This window comes from Chanos chanos, chromosome 1, assembly GCF_902362185.1.
Source record: "Chanos chanos chromosome 1, fChaCha1.1, whole genome shotgun sequence".
NCBI classification, from domain to species: Eukaryota; Metazoa; Chordata; class Actinopteri; order Gonorynchiformes; family Chanidae; genus Chanos; species Chanos chanos.
This window is the reverse complement of record NC_044495.1, coordinates 52,817,264-52,840,395: the sequence shown is the minus strand read 5'-3', so window position 1 is coordinate 52,840,395 and position 23,132 is coordinate 52,817,264. Positions and strand designations below refer to the sequence as shown.

The following is a 23,132-nucleotide window of genomic DNA, read 5'->3' as shown; positions in this document are numbered from 1 at the left end:
ACACACACACACACACACACACACTCACAAAGACACAAACTCAAATTTAAAGGAGAAAGTGAATTTTTTTTTAGCCCTTGACAGCCCTTACATCTGAAGAAGATCAGATTCATTCCTTGTTGTCTCACCCCATCACATGCAATTCCCATTTACAGTTGCCCTCTGGAGCCTATTATAGTGAATCCCAAATATGAGGGAACAAGGGGATACAAGGAAATTTCTCCTTTCAAGTGGGTGTTTTCTGAGGGTGTTACAGCGTGAGAGCACTGTTATCTTGTATAGTATAACAAGTGAGGCGTTTTACTGGTTTGGTTTGAACATTACAGCAGATTAAGGAATCTGTCCAAGTCATTTCCTAATGACGACTGTTGCCAAAAGGAAAACATTTGCCATTACTGGGAGCTTAGGAGATTTCGGATTCCAGAATCACAACTGCTGGTCTCTCTAGGACATGCCCTGGGTGTCTAGAATTAAAATAATTTAACGGGGGTGGCAGTTCATCGAACCAGGGTGGGGCACTGCGCATGCACGATGGCCTTGGCCGTGCAAATCTTTCCCTATCGGTAACTGTCTGAATCGTCAGCGCGCTGCGCCGAATCGTGGGGAAAGGTTGTCATTGTATTCCAGAGGAATATCTTTCAAAATTCGTCTACTCCCTTGTTGACTGCAGAGACCATCGCAGCTGACAGTTTTAGGCTTCTCTGTTTACAAACTGTTAGACAACGGGACTCTGTCGTTTCTGCAGGGCGTCGACTATTCTCAGTCAACACAGCCTTTGAGCATCAATTCTTCACAGAGCTAGCGGTGTTTGAGCTGTGGCGAACAATACATATTGAGGCTACGAAATCAGCGTTGAGATGTCCGGATACCAGGGCAAGAAAAACATTCCTCGTATCACGGTAAGCAATGAGAAAACACAATGTCAAATGGCTGTAGTGGACGTTTAAGAATGTCTTATCCTTTGATGTGTAGAAATCACGGTGGCCGCAGTGCCAGGGAAAGGGATTAACCATTGAGCTGTGTTCTTGGTGTGTAATGAACTCATCTACATCAGGTACTGAAATGACAGCGCAGTGCAGACGGAGCCTTGTTACCAAGGCAGATATGATTACGTGAGGATATTTCAGTTTTAAGCACAACGCTGAAACCGATGTCCTTTGAGAATGTCTGTCATCTTGACGGAATAGCACTGAATGAAATGTCATTGACTTCTTCAGCTGTAAGGTGGCCCGAATGGGTGATTGACAGCAATTTACTGGCTATCTTTAACAGCCCCCCCCCCCCCTCAAAAAAAAAAGAATTTAAGATAAATTTACATCCCACCAATTTGTGTGTGTGTGTGTGTGTATTGCTGGTGTAACCCTATTGTCTAGGCTTTGTGTACTGACATTTTATAAAAGGCTTGGCCAGCCGCTATGCATATTATTAATGTAGAGTCTACAAACAGTTCTCAGACCCTAACCAGAAAGCAAAGCATTTGATTACCAGTGAAGCAAATATCATTCATAAAATACACAGGCCCATGGATTCCACCATCAATGTAACTGCATTCTAATATGTGAAGATTTCACCACCAGTTCCTCCTTCATAACCACGTAACAGCAGAAATAGTTCGAAACAGCTGGGACTCCAAAAAAAACCCTTCAGTTTTTCTCTTTTATAACAATTATTTTACTCTAAAAACCATCCTTTCTTTTAGCTGCCTTTTATACAATAGGCCTCCCACCCACCCCCCACTGAAAGACAGCATGCTGGTTTGATAACCATGTTAAATGGAGAAAATTCTCTTGCCAGAGGAGTTGAATGAAAATCCTCTTTTGAAAAGTAGGTCAATGGATGCCAACTCCATCCTGTGAAAAAGGCTGTAAGCTGCAGCGGAGTGAGACATTCTAAACCGTCATGCTGAACGTGTACTTTACTTTGATTATCTGATGTGAAGTTAAACAAATATCGCTCAGATTTATATGTGGTTGTGGACTTTACCGTGGGTTTGAGGAGGAGTGGCAGTCTTTAAACAGATGATAGAGGGATGGTTGGAGAGATGGAAAGAGCTGGTTTGCGAAGGAAGGAGTACCAGTTCCTCTCGGCCTCCGCTGTGTGATCTTGCTAATCTTGCTAACGCAACGAGAGCAAGTGGAGAGGGCTTTACTGGTTGAGCCAATGCACAGTAGGATGCTGGGAGAGATTCTGCAAGTTGGCAAGGAAATCTTCGTGGAATATATTCGCATGTTAGCTCCAAAGAACAGATTGAAAAAAAAACAAACAAAAAAAAAAAAACGCCTCTTTAGAAGTAATATGGTAATATTAAAGAAAAACTTTTAATAAACGACAAATAAGTCAGTTATCAAGAGTGTAAAACTGGTTTTCCAGGATTGATCTTGGTGGTTTGTACGTAGGTCTTGGTTACTATGAGAGATGGCATATCACGCAATACATACCAAGTGTTCAGGTCAGGGTTTTTCAAAATTATTATTTTTTTTTGTAGCTGTAGTTTTTATCATCGCTTTTTTGAAAATAGCGTACAGTATCACCATGCAATCACATGTTAATGACAAGACACAAGTGCAAAGGAGCATTGTTTAGCTGACCTTAAAGGACTCTTTTAGTTTTTGTATAGGCTAAATACCATTAAGTTGCTTTCAAATATAGCTCTGACCACAACAGCCATACAGGGGACAGTATTTGCGCATAACAGATGTTTATGAGATAAACTGCCGATCACAGTCAACCCCATGCTCTCTCTCTCTCTCCCTCTCTCTCTCTTTTTCCCTCTCTGTCCTTAACTGACTGCCTTGGCAGTGTCTGACAGCGTCACCTTGCTACACTGCACTGCTGGTGAGAAATGTGACATGAATGTTCTCTCCTACAGTTTAGGTCACTTGCCCTCTCCCTCTCTCTCTCTACACACACACACACACACACAAACACACACCACACACACACATACACCTGGGCCTTATTCATTGCTGCAGTCAGTCAGTTTAGGCTACTGTAGCCTTGTGCCCCAGACAGTGCTACCTTTACAGCTGTCTGCAGTGAAACAGGCCAATTCTGCGGGCTGGTACTGTGCCGTACGTCCACTCTTTAGCAGCCGATTGAAGTCATCATCCGGATAAATGCACAATTAGTCGTTTCCGGTGTCTGGGCCAATAGCCAGTTTAAATTGTGGCAGTGAAAATCAGAAGACATTGCAGAACCTCAATTCCTTTCTTTTTTTTTTTTCGGTAGCTTTCTGTATTTATTGGAGTCTTACCAGCTGGCCACAATTCACCTTAAAGTCCGTCACAGTCCTGGACTGTACATCTTAATGGAAACATCATCGCAGATATGTAGCACCTCATCTCAAGCAAATGTTTTGTGGTCAATATTATGAAGTCTGTTCATAACAGTGGTTAAGCAGGCTCGGGGAAAAATAATGGAACTGCCCTGTTAAATAACTCAATAATAGTAGAGTTATGAAAGTTTTTTGAAAGACATTTATTTGAAAGCAACCTCAGTGCCAACAGACCCAGTCTCAAAACTTCAGAAGCAATAGTTTGGCCTTGCTGATAGAAGACTTCCATATGATTTTAGGTTTTGGTGGTATTGTAATTGAATGCCTTCATAAAAATGAACTGCGCATCAAAAGTGTATTGATTCTTTTTCCTTTACTGACTTTACAGTGTGTGTCTGTCTGTGTGTGTGTGTGCGTGTGTGTGTGTGTGTGTGTGTGTGTGTGTGTGCACGTGTGTGTGTTGAGGTGGTGGCGGATGGCATTAGCCTAATCATCGGTGCCACATGGGAGTGATTGTACCTCATGTTTCTCACACCTCATCATAATGTGTTGAGCTGGCACGGCAAAGAATATCTCAAAATTTCCACAATTATAACAGTTGACATCATATGAGTGAATAAGAGACACTCTCCAGTGGCTCTCCAATCTTTCTTGTCCTGCCGCCAAACCGTACTCTCTCTCTCTCTCTCTCTCTCTCTCTCTCTTTCTCTAAGGGAAAAGACTTTACAAGAGTCTTTCATGCTATCACTGCCGTTTGTCACCCCGCCATTATTTAGAATGGAGTTAATGCACCAGTAAGTCATACACAGCACACACTATATTTAAAGTCTCAATAAATCTCAGTATGCCTCCTTGATTCAGACATGACATCCAGAGACCAGCCAAGGGTCAGACCCGTGTTCTTATCGGATGTACTCGAAATGATATTCAGATTGAGGGAAACCGTTCATTTTCATAACCGGCTCATCAGATATGTATTACAGTTTGTGAGCAATACAATAATGAATCAGAGGCCGTGATTAGCGGTCGCTGTTGATGAATTGCTGTGGTGCATGAGTCTATTATAACAGACAATCTGGCCACCACATAAAAAGCTCTCATTTGCTCATGTTGCTTTGAGGAAATGGTCTATCATTTTGTAATTAAGAGTTCAAGAGATTGTATCAAAACATGACTTCCTTCGTGTATTAGGCCAATACACTGAGGATATTGATTTGATTATTAATCATACATTTGGTTTGATTTTTTTTTCATGTAAATATCCGCTGATTATTCAGGGTTCTGTTTATTCTTGGGTTTTGTTGTTTGTTTGGGGTTTTTTTTTAAGTTTTAAATCTGTCTCGTAGCATTCTGAATGGATTAGTGCTTAGAAAGAAAGAAAGAAAGAAAGAAAGAAAAGGCACGAAAGAAAGCGGGAAAGAAAGAAAATGAAAAGAGAGAGAGAGAGTAGAATTTAGAGGAAATGACTAAAATCTGATTTGGAACCTTTCCCAGAATTCCCACTGCTTCACTGGGCATGTTTATGGAGTTCTACAATCATGACATCCATCAGCGTTCGCTAAGAGTCATTTAAGGACACCTGGTCTTTATATTACACCATTTCAACCTCTCAGGCATACACAAGTACTGAATTATTGCTCTAGACCTCCAGTTAGATGACAGAATCATCCTGGAAACTGAACAGAATGAATTGGTGAGGTCATTAGAGACAGCATGCTTAGTTAACATTGTCATCAAACATATGCATAGGTATAGCTATGTGTGCTGGCTATTGTCTTTAGTCAGGCCAGTTTTGCAAAATCCAAAGTGAATCCATATTCGGTTATTTTTGTATCTAAAGGCTGAAGATGGAAAGACTTGTTCCTTTTAAGGAAAGATTAAAAAAAACCATAGATGATCCAGAGACAGCATGAAATATCTCTTATGCTTTATCATTTGATCGGCTACACTTTCTCTTGTATACATGTTGTTCGGTGCTGGATTTGAATATACATACAGGAATCTGGAACCATTTGACCTACTTTAGGAAGCAGTATTCAGTTAGATCATATCAGAAGTATGCCACTCTGGACAGCAATTTGGATCTCGCAGTATCTTGCTCCCTATGGGAGCCATCAAGTCTGATGGTAGGTTGAAAACTGTAGAGGTTTGTTGTTATGTTTGTGCGTGTGTCCGTGTGTCCGTGTTTTTTGTGTGTGTGTGTGTGTGTGTGTGTGTGTGTGTGTGTGTGTGTGGTGGTGGTGGGGGGGGGGGGGGGGGGGGGGGGGGGGGGGGGGGGGGGGGGGGTCATAGTAGTAAAACAAATCTGTATTTGCCTGTTATGCGGGGTGACACATAAGGACTGGTCTGGAGTTGATGGACTTTCCGCTGGCAGTCATAAGCATCACCCCCTCCAACCCCCACTCCCATCCTCCCAGGCGAAAAGCTGTTGAGGGGTTGATAGGAAGTAGGCCAGCACTAATGCAGTGAGCGGAGTATGGCTAGATACTGGGAGATGGAGAGTGAATGGTCACTTAAGCGCTTCCTCTGTCGTCCATTAACCCCACTACTCAATCACAAGAACTTCCCTTCTGACCTCTATTAGTAAAACCACAGACTTTCTCTCTCTCTCTCTCTCTCTCTCTCATGCTCTCTCTCTATTCATCTATAGATCTGTCTATCTATCTGGCTGCCTTTGACATTTTCGTTTATCTCAGATAAATGGTTCTATTAATTAAACCTAAGCTCAGTATATGAAATATCATGTCATCTTTTAAATAGAAACAAGAGGTTGCTGACCAGTGATTGTAAGATTGGAGATTTTCTACTTGACACGCTTACACAGTAATTTGTTCATTAAGCCAATCCCAGTGCTACTTCAAGGATTAACATCAAGCCTTTTGCTTCCCCTTTCTTTCCAATACTTTTTCTTTCCTTCCTACAGTACATACCTTTCAAAAGATCAAAGGTCATCAGGTCAAACTGTCCTTCAGAACCACGCATGCTGTAGATCAAAGTGAAATACAAAAAAAAATCATACAAACCAATATCGTGGATGTTACAGAAGCACAATAAGCAGGTCCTTTTAGGGAAGAGAAACGTGAAGAACATGGAGGGGTTTTTTTTGTTTTGTTTTTTTTTTTTTTTACTCCCACCCTCTTTTGTAATACGAACTCAGAGCAGCCAAACATGACATCATTTACCTGCAGGCCAGACAATCCAACCAGGTGTCACAACAAGCCGCAGCCTCCTATGCCGACCCCCCCCCCCCCCCGCGCACACACTCTCCCATATTAAAGCAGCTTCTCCGCAAATCCCACAGTATTTTTTCATTTATTTTTTTGGCCTTTGTTTCTTTGTTTACAAGCCACTTGACAGTTGTGCACCAGGCATGGAGAGGAAAGCTTTAAGATAGTGCGTCTTCAAAAGCTGACTCGCATACATATTAACTCTCTGGCTTACGCGGTCTAATCTGAATCGGGGCAAAGTGGATTTATCTCTCTGTGAGGGCTCGATCGTCCGCGTGTTTTCACTCCAGGCTTCCTTGGAGAAGGAAGAGAGAAGAAAGAGAAGTAATCGTACAGAAGAAATGTCTCTATTTTTACAGTCATTCATTGAAATTGATAACTTTGGTATAGATTTTACTGTCAGCGCCGTCACTGATAGACGTGAAGTCCATATTCATGTTGGATTATATTGACAGTAATGAGGGGTTTGGACGACTGGCATCGTTAAAGAAATGGAACAGCGTGAAACAGTTCTTTTGGGTGGAGACTCTGAATCAGCTTATGAGGAATGTTCGCATTCTTCTGTGGTTTGTGATGCACAGTAGATTACCCAGGGGCCCCTGCTTTTCTAATTGTGGTTTGGTTACTAAAGTCATATGATATGTGGCCATAAAACAAGGCACTCGCTGACCACAGATTCTCAACGCCTCTGTAATCCTGTAGGGCCTAAATTACGGGGATTAATTTTATTATTAAATGATAATAATTTAAATAGTTATTATGAATTAATCCCACAGGTAGATAGATAGATAGACAGATAGACAGAAAGATAGATAGATAGATAGATAGATAGATAGATAGATAGATAGATAGATAGATAGATAGATAGATAGATAGATAGATAGATACCCAAGCCTTTTCATTGAAGGACGCTGAATGGGATGTGTTAATGAATTGTAGACTGTGAAACAGTGTGTCGTGGAGACAACAGTTGACGTTTTCTTCCTCTACAGTACATTCATAATAGCATTAGGTTATGTGGGAAAAGTGCCAATCTCATTTTATCCTCCAATAGGCCAGTGTCCACAAACATGCATCCAGACAATAAACAAGGGCTCGCTAGGCCAAAGCCTGATCTCAGGCATCCAATCCAGTGCTGCTTTAATACCATGGCAAAGGTCCTTTATAATTAGACTTGGAACTTGTTTTTTTTTTTTTTTTTCTTTTTCCCCATAGTGCTGTTGCAGGAAGCCAGTATTAAGGAGTCTGTTGATGCTTTGAATAACTGGTGTTGTGAGCTTGGAACAGTGCTAATCGGAGATGTCCTCGAACGCACAACCACTGTGTAAACATTTTAGTAAGCAAAACAGGGCCCCTAATATGTCCACGGATGTGACTAGGGTCTTTGTGTATGAATACATCATACTTGGGTATATTCTGCTCGTCCAAGTGTGAGAAAATAGTTTAAACAATCTCTCAAAATGTTTTGGGTTTTTTTTTTTTTTTTAATTGCAAGAGAAAAAATTTGAACGCGGGAATAACGGGAAAAAGCTGTTCGGTCATACGAATGTTTAAGTGCACTGCAAAGGCCGAGCTGCCGCACTGTGACTAACTAAGTTAAGATGGTTTGGATGTTTGCAAGATGTTCCTCTGCTAACAGCATCAGCGAATACACAGTGAAAGAGCCAGCTATGATGCTATATAAGGTCTGGATTTGGACGTGTGTGTATGTGTGTGCGTGTGCGTGTGTGTGTGTGTCTGTGTACGTGTGTGTGTGTCTATTAAGGCAGTGCAGCAAACAGAAAGGCTTTGTCTTCACAGAGACGAGGCCTCATGTCCAATTTCCTTTTGGATGTAGCTTCTGGGACTTAGTGTTTGGCTAATCGTTCTTTCCTGTGGATTCTCCCCATGAACATTCTGATTTCATTAAGTCAATCAGTATAGCTAATATATTTACCAAAAAAAAAAAAAAAAAAACATCCGCAGGTTTGGACCTACACATAATGTTGACTTTGGCTATTTTAGAGAGAGAGAGAAAGAGAGAGAGGGAGAGAGAGAGAGAGAGAGAGAGAGAGGGTGCTTTACTTGGAACGTCTAAAGGTTTCACAGAAAATTGTTTCTATTCTCGTTTTAATTGTTCTAGAAACAATTAAACTATGTCATTTAAAAGGCAGCATTCCGTATCTTCTTTATATGCTCTCTCTCTCTCTCTCTCTCTCTCTCTCTCTCTCTCTCTCTCTCTTTGACTTTGATCACACAGCTCCAGTTTAGTGAAAAGTGAAGCTGTAAACTCTAAACACAATCCCGGATTGTTAAAGTCTTCTCAGAGCATATCTCTGTCATGGAAACCAATTGCTATGATCTCATTAATGAGAGACGTCATGCTAAAAACATGGGGTGGAGTAGATCTCAGTATCGGTTCATCCGGCGGGCAAAGATTTCATCTGGCCAGAGGTTTTTCTTTCTTTTTTTTCTTTTTTAACTTTTTTTCCCTTCAAATGTGCATTTTTTCCCCCTAACAATGAGAAGCCCTAGCTACAGAGTTTATCTGTTTACTGTGACATGCAATCACCGGAGGTCGCTGCCCAACCGTTAGCTGAACAGCATCTAATTTTAACCCCTCGTTTAATCGAGAAGTCAAAGAAAAATTATGGTCAATACTTACACTGCGTGAAAAGAGGTGTATTCGGCCTGGAATACATCTGTATATTCCCGGATACTCCACAGATTATCGGCTGTATCCGGCAGTTTGCAGCTCTGTTACGCGGCATGGAATACTCCTGAATATGTACCGTGTTTTGGGGTCTGCCTAGAGCCCTTAGTTGCCATGGTGAATAATCCCTTGGGGTGCTTGGAAGGGAACATTTGCACTTCACACCTTGGACCACCAGGTATCCTGCAATTGGTCAAAAGTCTTTCTTTGGATTGGTGGAGCAATGTCTTGCCCCTCCTCTAAAACCCTTCCCCATTGGTCCATTGTGGGTCCCCAAACATGAATTCATATGGTTTATATAATAATAATAATTATTATTATTATTGTTATTATTAATATTATTATTATTGGTGGTGGTGTTGTTTTATGTTCATAGGTAGATTGTATAGATAGTCTGGCAAACAAAAATGAATTACACAAATTTTATTATAAATAAAGCAAATACAGTATAATATAAGGCATATAAATTGACAATTTTATATATATATATATATATATATATATATATATATATATATATATCTCAATGTACAATATATAACAGAATAGAATACATTAGAACAGAATATACTGTAATATCATAGTATATAATACAAATGCTTTTGGGAGCATAAATGAAACTCTAAATGTTGAGCATTCCCAAGAACAACCCAGCTTCCGTGGTCTCTATTCTGTAGCACCCCACACAGTGCAGACAACTCTGTGCTAGGCGGGAGGACCCACGCTGGCCTTCCATCCAAGATGGCGGCGTCCCCTTCAGAAATTATATCTACTGATGCAGTCCTCCATATGGCAGCCTCTTCCTCAGTTTAAAGAACACTAGCTCTGGCCTTGAGCAGATGCAAAACACAGTGAAAACAGAAATTAGATCACTGAAAATAGCAAATGGAGAAAAAGTCTAAGAACTACTAGGGAAATGATGTTTTGACTTACTCTTCTCCTCCTTTGCCTCGTTCGAGTGGCGATCCTGCCCCCCTCTTTGTTCTCTGGATTCACCCGGTAACTCTTTCGAATAGTCTCAATCGGTCTTTCAGGATGCTAGAGAGAAAAAAAATCGGAGGAGAAAGGAAGATTGATTAAAAGTTCGTTTAGAATTCCAAGTACTGCTATGAAACAATCGCGACGATATAGTCTACCAACAAAACACGCTGTCCTACCTTGTCCGTGGATCATATCTGTGCGTGTTGTTTTCAGCATTATGCATTATCCGCACAGCTTCCTGTAGAAGCAAAATTAATACGAGAGTTAAATTCAACCACATTAAGGGATAAAGCAGATAAAGAAATGTGAACGTATCAGAATGCGCGGCAGTCAAAGACGAAAGCCAGAAGGCTACAGAAATAAACTTACGGAAACAGAGTTATTTCCCGCTCGTCTTCTTTTCTCGGGCAGACTCCTCTTGCGCCTCTTTTATGGGACTCCATCCTGTCCAACCGCCAAATAACATTCTCCATGAACGTTTACTGCTGTTCAGACATCTTCTTAAAAATGCATTTAACGGGGACACCAGTTGTTTGTTTTCGTTCGGACTCGCCGTTGGAAAAATTGGATATTCCCGGCGCACGAGTAGCCTCTCCACTCCGCTGTTCGTTCGAAAACTTAAGTGTTCTTTTGCAAGCCATCTTCAAAATGCACACTATCGACAGAATACGGAGTAAACTTCTGTAATCCTTCAGTGACTCGCTTCTCCTTACCTTACTACAGGTAACCCCTTCCCCAAAGCAAATTTCGAGCTGCAGTTGCACACAATGCTATTGGTTCCTGTCACCCTACGCCATGCACGCACAGAAAACTGATTGGACAGGACTCAACCTTAGATTCTAAGTGGGTGGTTTGAAAACGGGGCGCGTCCTCGTATTGAGGAGAAACATTCCGAACAAACAAGCGAGAATCAACAACAAAAACTCCTATGCCCTGTAAACTTTTTTTTTTTTTTAAACTCCTGTATCCTTTGTCCCGCATCCCTCTTACTGAGATAATGTCCCGCATTTTCGCTGGTCGTTTGGTTTTTAACTGTCAGAAATAAAAAATATATGGATCCATTATTTTACCCCCCCCCCGCACATGAGCATAGTTTCTAATCTATTTAATAGCGCTATTTCAAAAGCAGTAAAAATGCAACATAGGCGAGTTTTTTTTAAAAGCCTTGCTTTCACCAAATGGCTGAGAGGAGAGCGTTGAGGGCGGTCATCAAGAGTCTGTGGCGACCGTCAATCAAACTGTGCAGCTGTGGGGCCGACGAATTTCTTTGCTACGTCACAGAAACCAAACTTAGTGAAACTTTACAAATATGAAGATAAACGCTGTCAGCCGACTTCATGCTCAAAAAGTTCTTTTATCCCTTCTGACCATGCTTCTCATCCAATAGAGATTTTGGCTTGATATAAAGATTTGCATTGAAATTGTTTTATTTTATGTAATATTTTATTTTGAGCCTTATTTATTCTTATAGTTGAATTTGGTCAGGGGTTTAACTTGAAAGACTTGAGCTGTATGATGCCTGCTGCTTTGCTTAAGTACAGTTGCCTTTGATGGGCCTGTAATGGCCAATGCATGTTGGATGTCTATCAATACAAGTGTATACAAGTGTTTCTTATACAGTTAGACTGACATTACATCTAAGTTTTACATCATCTCTCAGCATTAGTAACATGTCCCACATTGTCCCACACAAACTTACTACTTGTCCCCCATTTGGTCTGTTTGCATCTGGTCACCCTGTACCTTTGACCCCAAGTAAAGGACAGTTGCATAACCATCAAATATGTAATTAATGAACCTCTCATTTAGACTTTTTTTAAATTATGTTTTCAGTGTGTTTTTGTATGCTCCATTTGAAGTGTCCATTGTAATTTAGCTGCACGACAGAGCAATGACATTAAAGGCTACATGGGCCTACCACTGCTGTATTATACACCATGCAACACCTAAGAAGTTTGTGTGGTTATCAAAATATCGGCTAAATATTACATATAGGCTAACTGATAGAAAGTAACAACGAGGAAGGGGGGCAGGCTTCTATACCCAGTCCCACCTAGACCACTGACTGTTATTAGCATTTGAAAGGCCAAGCCATCAGCTAACGACTGTGGTCACGCGGATGCCTGAAAACTGCCGTCTAACAGCTGTATTCGGACATTTGCGGGAGTTTTCAGGTCTGCATGACAAAGTTCTGCGGGCATCCGAATACCTCCGGAAAACAGCAGGTTTAGCGGAAGTTTACTTTGTCCGGATATTTCCGAATACACCACTTTTCACGCAGTGTTAGATGAAGAAAATGGGGCCAGTATTCAAACCTGTTCGTATCCAAATCAGTTTATCCTATATCATCACAATGTAAGCTTGAGGAGCAAAAAGAGCAACAGTTTCATACTCTGTCAACTTTACCTCCAGTTTCATGGTCTCATTTGACCCCGTTGAGAGAATTGGAAGATTGCATTTAGGCTGGCGCAGTCGTCCAGTGCTCTGTGGTGGAGAACTTACCGTAACCCTCTAACTTGTGACAACCCACATTCACTTATCGATGATGTTATCAAAAAAAGAGACGACATGAAAGGATGGCTCATCAAAGAAAACACGATATAAATGTTTGTACTCTGCTTTAACCTGTCTGACCGTTTTCTCTTTCTTTGATAGGGCAACTGTCATTTTTTTGTGAGTTGCCATAGCAACCGTAACCAGAAGGCTTTCGGTACTAAGGATGAAGCTACCCGGCCTTACGCTAGTAATTCAGACGTTACATCAGCATAATATATTTGACTGAAGATTATGGTGCCTCTCATACACCGTGTAGCTTTAAAAAATTCGTGTTTGTTTTGAGTTTTTGGCCCAGTGGTTCTAAAGTGTGACCAGCATTCCTATGGAAACTTACTGGTGGGAAGTTTGTCAGGAGACAGCACCTAATTGTTATCTGTCGCTGAATGTGTGCCAAGGCCTCAGAATTTCTCTGTGGGGTTTCAAATATTCACATTCATCGTCCTTCTCCTCATTCCTCCGTGGAGTCATCAGGCAAGAGGAACACTAAAACTCAACTGTCTGATCCTCAAGCTCAGGTTATGGGAAATTAAACAGGGTCGTGGTAAACAATCAAAGACCAGAGATAACTCTGGTTCTCTCTTCACGAGGCCCTCAAGTCTGAACATGACCACGTTATGCGGGCTGCAACTGTAAAATGACGAGCAGACTACTGCCAGCTACAGAATCCTGTTTTTGTCTTCCCTGGTACTCATAAATAACATACAAATTAGCGCTAGGCCGAATATGGTTTGCGCGGCATCTGTTTAACACGTCGCGTTTACCATTCTAGATCTTTCTGGTGATGTGATTTGATCTGTTCCCGGTCTTTGTTTCTGTCTGAAAATCTTTTAGTCAGACTTGATTCACATCTTTTTGAGATAGTGCTTACAAAAACAGGGCAAAAACAGCTTGATTCACCTTTTCGTACCCAAACAACACGTTGCACTCTTAGCGTCGGCCAAAGCGGTCTCGCGGCAGTTGGATTATTTTAGACTCCAAGTTTTGGGTTTGGTTGAAAACCACCCCAAATTTAGGCACTAATCTTTAGTTACTGTTTTTAATAGGGGAAATGATGTATTTGTTACATTGTGTAGGAGGCATGTTTTACCCTCGCCTAAAAAAAGATATTACATCACTCCCAAACCAATAACAGATGCCAAGTTGAAGAGGAGACTTCCTGAGCGTTGCATGGGTATTTTTCAAAGCCACGTTTTTTTTTTGTTTTTTTTTTTCCTTTGTTTTTCTTTCCAGTTGGCAGATCTCTATGAGTGGAACTGAAATGTTTTGGTATCTGCTGTTACCCTGTGAGATTCATGCTAAAGTCTGCTGTTTGAAGAAGAACGTCTGTGTGTTTGAGTGAACAGGTGCACACAGCTGTCTAAAATGGCTGTGTATAACAGTCATAGCAAATCTTTCACTCTCTCCTTCTCTTTCTTTCTATCCATTCTTTAGAGCGACCGTCTCCTGATCAAAGGAGGGAAGATAGTGAATGATGATCAGTCGTTCTTTGCTGACATCTACATGGAGGATGGGGTCATTAAGTAAGTCCTGTTCTACTTTGGTATTTCCTTTTGTTCTTTCCTGTAACGATTAAACCGATTAGATAAAATATGGACCTTAAGAAATAGCTAGAACATTCCGGATCGTTTTGATATTACATATTTGATTCATGGGATCTATCATGGTCTCTGTCTATGTCTATTCAGGGTCAGGTTTAGGTTACTTTGTTTGCACCCACAGATAGATTTGGTTTGCGGTAGACGAGTCATCATCCTTCTTGACACACGTTTTACAAACAACACAGACAATTTACAAACATACTAAAGGTACTCAGGTTCCAATCTTTCCTAAACCAGCAAAACTAAAAACAAAAAGTGTCAATGTCTCTGTCTCTGTCTCTCTCTCTCTCTCACACACACACACATATACACACTCTCTCACCCTCTCTCTCTCTCTCTCTCTCTCTCTCTCTCTCTCTCTCACACTCACACACACAAACACACATATACACACACTCTCTCACCCTCTCTCTCTCTCTCTCTCTCTCTCTCTCTCACTCTCTCTCACACACACACAAACACACATATACACACACTCTCTCACTCTCTCTCTCTCTCATAATCCATTTCATCAGGCAAATTGGAGAGAACCTGATTGTTCCTGGTGGTGTTAAGACCATCGATGCCCACGGTCGGATGCTTATGCCAGGCGGCATCGACGTGCACACGCGTTTCCAGATGCCTGACCGGGGCATGACATCGGCAGATGATTTCTACCAGGGCACACGCGCCGCCCTGGCTGGTGGCACCACCATGATCAGTACGTCCAACACTTCACCATGTCCTCACACAGGCAGTCGTCAAAACACTCACATTACAATGTATAAGATCTTTCCAGTGTTTTTAGGTCATTAAACATTACCAGTGACAATTGCTAGGTGAGTCACATTCGTGCAAGACGGCCAATGACGGGTTCGGATAAGGTCTCGTCGCCTTATTATTCTCTCTGTGCTCCAGAGCTATTGATTTGCACTTTTGATTGCAATGCAATCGATTAAAAAAAAAAGAAGAAAGAAACACGTGATTCCCGCTTGAAATATAAAGACAATCTGCCGCATAGACTTGTGAGCAGACAAAAGCAAAAAAAAAAATTAAGGAAATTTAAACGACGTGTGCCGCGTCTTACCCCAGTTTTGATCGATTATGTCCTATACGGTATTCTATAATTCTAACTCTGTATTTATGATGTCCTATATTATTTCATTTATTGCTTTAATGTATCATTATGTTCAGTCTTTTTGCAGTGAATTGTTGGTTGTGTGAAGAGCGTCGGCGCTACTTGTTTTGTTAAATTGCAGTATCGACTGAGGAGGCAGCGTTAGCGAACACGATAATTATGCGTTTCTGAGAACCGTTGAGACATTGTCACGGGCTTTAGTGCAGCGTATGTCTGTACGGTATGTCTGTGAAGAGAACAGATGTCAGGTCGGGTTAGAGTAGACTGCGAGATGACGTCGACGTCTCAGGACCAGCTGACGCACAGACAGACCGCTCCATTCACTCCCCTAGGGGAGGACTGTCATTTCAGGCATCTGTAGTATTTAACAACAGAGCTGCGGCTTGCAGAGAGTCCGCATGACTATCCGTCTCCGAGACCGTTCCCAAGCACTCACTGACACATCTCAGAGGTTCAGTGTGTGTTAAGAGAATAGTGTGTATGACGCTTATGACTGTCTCATGCATTTATTAAAGTGACCCAGCTGCACTGTGCGTTACCTGTAGAGAATAAAGATGTGTGTAGTGGCAGTGCTGTTGAAAATGATAACGCAGCACCGGTATGACCTAGTATGACCTGTGTGTGTGCGTGCGTGCATGTGTGTGTGTGTCTATGTGTGTGTGTGTCTGTGTCTGTGTCTATGTCCGTTCTGTGCATGTGCACGCCTGCGTGTGTGTGTGTATGTGTGTGCGTGTGTGTGTGTGTACGCAGTCGACCACGTGGTGCCGGAACCCGGGGTGAGTCTGGCGTCAGCGTTTAAACAGTGGAGAGAATGGGCAGACAGTAAGTCCTGCTGCGATTACTCTCTGCACGTGGACATCACTGAATGGCACAAGGGTGTGCAGGAAGAGATGGAGGCTCTGGTGAAAGACCACGGTACGACAGTTCAACCTACAGAATTTCTTTACATGTCCACACACGCACGCGCACACACACGCACACGCACACACACACACACACAAACACACACACACTTTTTGGCATAGGTATATGTTTCACTCTCCCGGAATATCCATCATCTCTTGACCTGAGGACTCAGTAGACAGTTATATTTTTGTTGTTTTCCAGCTCATATTGCCCTGAATCAGAAGATTAGGTGCTCTTGAAGATTAGGTGACACATTGAAACTGATGATACTGCTGGACTGGAATAAAATGTTCTTTTCAGTGTCTCTTTCAAAACTGGAATTAAAAAAAAACAACAACATTCCTGTTCTGAATATAAACCTATCATCATCATCATGATCATTATTTAATGAAAGTACTACTCTTATCACTCCATCGCTATTTTATGAACTTGGTCAAACACATCTCGTTCTTAACCGCGCAGTTCCACAACTATGTGCCTTATCTGCTGCTTTCACTATAAAAAAAAACAACACAAAAAAACGATTTTTTATGTTTAACTGACCTGCCGTAGACCTTTTAGTTTTGGATTGGATATGTATCCCACTTTTCTTTCTAGGTCTTTGCTTGCTCTACCTCCAGGTCTGGGTCTCTTTTTTTATGCTTTCTATATTTTCCATAGGCGTCAACTCTTTCCTGGTCTATTTGGCTTACAAGGATGTTTTCCAGCTCAATGATTCTCAGGTATTGTCTGACGCTCTCTTGGTAAAGTCACTGTTAAATTGAATTGTAAGCAGAAAGGAGCAGCTTTATGCTTCGTGCACCTCCTCGGTGCTGTGTTTGGCGCGTTGGCAAGGGGAGCTGATGAGTTCTCCATACGACAGCGGGAGTTGAGTGTTTAGGACTGATAATCATTGGAAAGTCGCCCTACATGCATTGAACGCTCATCTGTTTCCTGCAGTTGAAGATTCCCGCTAGAGCTACTAAAGAGTCTCAGAATGCCTGTTTAGCCATAATGGGAAATGCATGGTAGTCTCATTGTAACCTGGATCATCTGTTAAAGTCAAATGCCTTTTCTTCTCCTCTTCTACATTCTGAAACAGATCCAGGTATACGCTTACTCGAAATGGTCATGAATGATTATCGTTCTGTTAGATTCTGTTCTCGTGTTGCGAATTTGATGCCCAGTGTTTTACTGATCCTGTTAAATGTACAATTGGTTATTGATAGCAGATGACAGTGTGTCATGTATGAGTCATTTCTGGTTCGTATTTAATGCAGATATATGAAGTGTTCAGCGTGATTCGGGACCTGGGTGCCATTGCTCAGGTGCACGCCGAAAACGGTGACATCGTCGCCGAGGTAACCGCACCCTCTCCCTCCATCCACCCGTTCTTCGTTCAGGAAGCAAAGAGAAATCAGAGTGTGTTTGTTTTAGTCTTGATAGCTTTTTTATTACGGGTTTAACTGTGTTGGGGACGGTGTTTGCAGGAGCAAAAACGGATTCTGGAACTGGGGATCACCGGACCTGAAGGTCACGTTCTGAGCCGACCAGAGGAGGTCAGCCGGTCTTTCAATATTTATCCAACACTTTTGCAATCAGATGGATTTTAGCATATTTGATTGTCATTGTTATGAGCACAGAGTGTGTAGAATATGCTTAGCGTGTTACCTTTGAAAAAAGAAATTTTTACTGGAAATGATTTGTTCTGGTTTTGTAAACTGTAAATTTGGGCCAAAGTGCTTAGTAGTGTGTCGCAGAAGCACCGGTACAAAAAAAGAGAAAATATCAGTTTGCAAATGTCACTGCTGTTCCCAAATAGTATTTGTCATAAAATGAAAACTTAGCATTACATAAATATATTTGTTGAAAGAATTTGTTGAATTATTCAAGGAAACCTTTTCAGATAGGAGCATTATTCAATCCCAAAAAGAACACAAGTTTTGTGTAATAACAGTTGTTGACATTCTGGAATGTTCTTTGTCGGGGTCTGTTTGGATGCACTTACACAACGTGAGCCAGCGCTATTTTAACAGTGATATACAGTCACTCCTTCCCAATTTAATTTAGAGGAGGATTAATAGTGTAATAATGCTTGTTGACTTGAAACCTTGTGGCTCAAATTTACAGAAGACCATCTGACATCAAAAGCACTTTTTACACTCTGGTAACTCTTCTGACCTAATCCATTTATCTTGAAACGCGCCTTCAAACAAAAAAGTGATTCAAACCAAACTCTTGGCTTCCAAACAGGTTTGTCAGCAGTTAGGAAGATGCTGAATAGGGGTTTGCGGTGAAGTGGAAGTGATGTAATTCAATGTGAAGGTCAGTGGGTGTCTGTGATTGGTTTATAGGTGGAAGCAGAGGCAGTGAACCGTGCGGTGACAGTGGCCAATCAGACCAACTGCCCTCTCTATATCACCAAGGTGATGAGCAAGAGCGCTGCTGATGTCATCGCCCAAGCCAGGAAAAAGGGTAAAATCTATCTGATGGCCTGACAGTTTTACTTGCCTTATTAAAAATTTATTTATGGGTTTTTCTTCTCTCTGTTTCTCCCCTTTTTTAGTTTTTTTTTTTTTTTTGTAAAGTCTTAGACTGTTAGAAGCACTAGAATTGATTTGATGATCATCATCTCGTTATAGTATCATCGGATAGCCTAGGAGCGTAAACACTTGTGTTCTAAAGTCTGTCAGAAACTCGACGCGATCAGATCGTGAATCAAATCGAGTCGTGCCCGTATCGTAAAGCCGAGCCAAGAAAAGCAGGCTCTTCAGAATAGAGTGGAATGTCTACGCTGAAGAGCCCTCAGAGCATAACAACCCTTCAATAGAATCCAATCATAACTCAGTCTCCACGTCCCCCCTCTCCACCAGGTACCGTCGTGTACGGAGAGCCCATTTCCGCCAGCCTGGGAACGGACGGCACCCACTACTGGAGCAAGAACTGGGCCAAAGCAGCGGCCTACGTAACGTCTCCGCCCCTCAGCCCCGATCCAACCACCCCGGACTATCTCAACTCCCTGCTCTCCTGGTGAGTGGCCCACTTCGATGTGTGAGCACTTGTGATAAATGAGTGGAGTGTATGCAGCGCGTCGTGTGCTTAGGTGTAATACTCAGCACGAACACTAGAGGGCCCTGCTGTTCACTTTTTTTTTTTTTGTTATGGGGCTTTGCTTAAAAGATAGAATGTGATACTGCATAATGATAGAATGTGATACTGCATAATGATTGCAAAGAAACAAATCTGTTAAGTAAACAAAAAAAATTGTAAAAATCTGATTTGGTATCATTTTCAAAAAGACAAAAAAAGGTTTTTTGTTCCAGCAACGGTATTGCAGTGTAATTTTGAGCTTTGCGGTCGTCAAGTCAAGTCTGAGCTTATGTTAAGTGAAAAGTATGATTTTGTCGAAAAGATTCCCAACGTCAACACAGCTGTACTAACCGCTGTCTCTGTCTGCTGACAGTGGCGATCTCCAAGTGACAGGCAGTGCCCACTGCACGTTTAACACATCCCAGCGCGCCGTGGGCAAGGACAACTTCACACTCATCCCAGAAGGCACCAACGGAACAGAGGAACGCTTGTCAGTCATCTGGGACAAGTGTGTGGTGAGTCAAAAACGGGCTTAAAGAAATGTTCACCTAAATATTCATACTCATCTGCGTTACATTTCATGCCTCGAAAGGACGTTTGGAAAAAAAGAAAAAAAACACAGCAGAACGTTGGTTTATGACAAAATAAATAACAAATCATTCTGAACATGGTGAAGCAAGGACAGCGGTTACTATTGAAGAGATTGATGTGTACCTGATACTTGGTAGAGCATCGAAGCTCAGGACAGGACCATTTTCTGAAGGCAATTTTTTTCTATAGGAGTCAGGCTTTTACTGAGATGATGAATGTCCCTGTGCACAGGTGACAGGTAAGATGGATGAGAACCAGTTTGTGGCCGTGACCAGCACTAACGCCGCCAAGATCTTTAACCTGTATCCGCGCAAGGGCCGCATCGCCGTGGGATCCGATGCCGACCTGGTCCTCTGGGACCCAGACGTCACCAAGATCATCTCAGCCAAGAGCCACAACCTGGTGAGAGATTAACTGCATACATAAATATAAACACACACACACATAAACATACACATGTGCGTGCACACGCACGCACGCACGCACACACGCACATACACAAACATCATGCTCTACCCAAGCAAAGCAAATTGGCTTGTTTTAAATTCTCCTTAAGAATGTGCCTAATCTCCTTAGTTTTAGATAATCTAAACAAATTTCACTACTGATGTATTCCAGACTCACCACAGTAACCACACTATCCTGCATGTTACTCTCTCCAAAGTAAAATACAGTCTTTACAACGCTAGACTGTAACTCTCTTTCTAGTAACTACATAAGTTTTGTTGCTGCATAATCCAAAATGAAATAAAGTCTGTGCACCTCCAATAAATTTTACTCTGGGAGATCGACGTCGACAAGTTGGCTGTGTAACACAGAACCTGCTTCATATCGAAACTCTGGTATCCAGATCAAATGAGTCATTTCTGACAAGCTCCATCTCCCCTTCATATATCAGCATGAGTTGATAATCCTCCTCTATTTTTAACATGAGAGATGTGCGCGTCTGGCTGACGATATGTCTGAGGCTTCGCCCGACATCCAGTAACGTGCTCTGTTGGAGGAGGTGATGCTTGGAGTTGTGTCTTATGACTCAGTCAGCCGTTACCCTCCACAGTTCCTTTTGTCCTCTGCTGACTGGTCGCGACTGGTCACTTGTTTTTTGTTTGTTTGTGTCGCACGGCAGATTCTCGTGTCCATGGTGACATCATATATCAAACCAGTCTGACTGTTGACCTAATCAAGGACTGAGAGGAAGCCTAAACAAAAGCCGTAGCAACCATCTCCGTGGCGTTCATCTTCCAAACTGTCATTTGACTGAGGCGGCTGACATTTATAGACCATACACTCCTTATACCGGTCCGGCATTGATTTTTATCTCATTGGGACTAGTGATCGTTTTAAAATCCATGGAGATTTTGATCGTATTACCATGCTGCCACTCCTAAAACTAAAAATCGAAATATAGGTCAACTTAAAATTATAAGTCAACCTGACCTTTTCTTTTTACGGCACGCCTGTTGGCCATATGCGTAGTTCTCTTTTGGTCATGATTTCCCTTACGGTGATTGGTTGAGAACTGTTCCATGTTGTGTCTTGCTGAAGATAGGTGTCCAATAAGAGCCATTCTGTTTGTCACTCGATGCTTTGTCGTCTGCTCTCCTTGCAGGCGGTGGAGTATAACATCTTTGAGGGTTTGGAGGTGCGTGGAGCTCCTCTGGTGGTAATCAGCCAGGGTAAGATCGTCCTGGAGGACGGGGCGCTCCACACCACCGAGGGGTCCGGCCGCTACATCAGCCGCAAACCCTTCCCCGACTACGTTTACAAGAGGATAAAGGCACGAAGCAGGGTGAGCTCCTCTTGCTTTAGCTCACAATTTATTAGATGGGGTTGTATTGTGGGAAGGCGAGAAAGCCCCATAACCAAAGAATTATGGGATTCAGTCGTGATGCTGAAAGCTCTTTGTCGATGTGTCCTTGGATGAGGTACTTAACTGCGTGATTGCTCCAGCGAAGCGTTAGTCACTCTCGAAAAGAGCATTAGCTAAATGAAAAATGCAAATGTGTCTCTCTCGATTCTCTCTCGGCGATGCTCCATCGGAGAGTTGATAATAATATCGCCGTCTATATTTAGACAATATCTCAGTCCGATAAGGCCGCCGTCTCTTTTCACAGCTTGCTGAACTGCGCGGAGTCCCCAGGGGTCTGTACGATGGCCCCGTGTGTGAGGTCACTGTTACACCCAAGGTCATGACCCCTGTGACCTCCAGCAAGACCTCTCCTGCCAAGCCCACTCCTCAGCCTGTACGCAACCTGCACCAGTCTGGATTCAGCCTGTCTGGTCAGTACTCGCCAAATATTAAAAAAATGATTTCCACATAAAAACAATGATTTAGGATGTACGCATACTGTTGCTAATTGTTCAAGCCCCATTGATTTCCAGTACTTTTTTATTCCCTTCTTTTTTTCAAGATTTGGAAAGTCACTTTTTCTCTTTGTATTTTTACCCTTTCACCCAGGTGCCCAGATCGATGACAACGTCCCTCGCCGCACTACTCAGCGCATTGTGGCGCCCCCTGGTGGCAGGGCCAACATCACCAGCCTGGGTTAAACGTCCTGCTTAACAAACCCAGAGAGAAGAGGAGGATGGTGGGGGGCGAGTCAGTACACCAGGACACTCCTGCTCCAGGACTTCTCCAATCAACTGGAGCTCACCGAGACCCTTACAAGCACACCCCCCTCTTGCCTTCTCTTTTTCAGTCACCCTCACTCTTAACCACTCCCACTCAGAACAGTCCCCTCCCACACTCCTCCCACCCTCATCCACCTCCATTCAAAACATTATGTCTGACTGCGAACGGTTTTCAAAGGACAGTTCAAAGCACTTCTTGGGTTTTGCTGCACAAACAGTATTTCTTCGTGTATCATTGTACACTTCAACCACCATTTTGATTTTGATTTTTTTTTTTCCTGCGAAGAAAGTGTCAAGTGAATCAAAATGAAGTTAGCGTTGTTCCGTGAGGTACACACAACAAAACAAGAGAAATGCTGTCATAGTTCACAGAGTCTGAAAAAAAAGAAACCAAAAAAACAAATTAGATCTGAGCCATGGTCCCGTTTAATCGAAAGAGTCTAGTCTCTCGCGGAGATCTGTAACGATTTGCTACATTCAAAAACTTTTC

At 42.2% G+C, this 23,132-nt stretch overlaps 1 protein-coding gene across 1 annotated transcript; it reads left to right on the top strand.

Moving 5' to 3' along the window:
- Positions 1 to 829: 829 nt before the first annotated feature.
- Positions 830 to 22,561, top strand: dpysl2a (dihydropyrimidinase like 2a). The gene is made up of 14 exons (XM_030770316.1): positions 830 to 899; positions 14,162 to 14,250; positions 14,844 to 15,028; positions 16,196 to 16,360; positions 17,012 to 17,073; positions 17,611 to 17,691; positions 17,821 to 17,889; positions 18,685 to 18,805; positions 19,204 to 19,360; positions 19,794 to 19,935; positions 20,243 to 20,413; positions 21,621 to 21,800; positions 22,126 to 22,291; positions 22,470 to 22,561. Exons 1-14 carry the CDS (start codon positions 858 to 860, stop codon positions 22,559 to 22,561), a joined length of 1,722 nt encoding a protein of 573 aa, XP_030626176.1. The 5' UTR covers positions 830 to 857.
- The last annotated feature ends 571 nt before the right edge of the window (positions 22,562 to 23,132 follow it).

Bases quoted from the DNA above. Each gene is read 5' to 3' on its own strand.
- dpysl2a (XM_030770316.1), top strand. From the start codon at position 858: ATGTCCGGATACCAGGGCAAGAAAAACATTCCTCGTATCACG. The intron at 16,361-17,011 runs GTACGACAGTTC...TATTTTCCATAG, and splicing joins GGCTCTGGTGAAAGACCACG to GCGTCAACTCTTTCCTGGTC. The intron at 17,074-17,610 runs GTATTGTCTGAC...TATTTAATGCAG, and splicing joins TCCAGCTCAATGATTCTCAG to ATATATGAAGTGTTCAGCGT.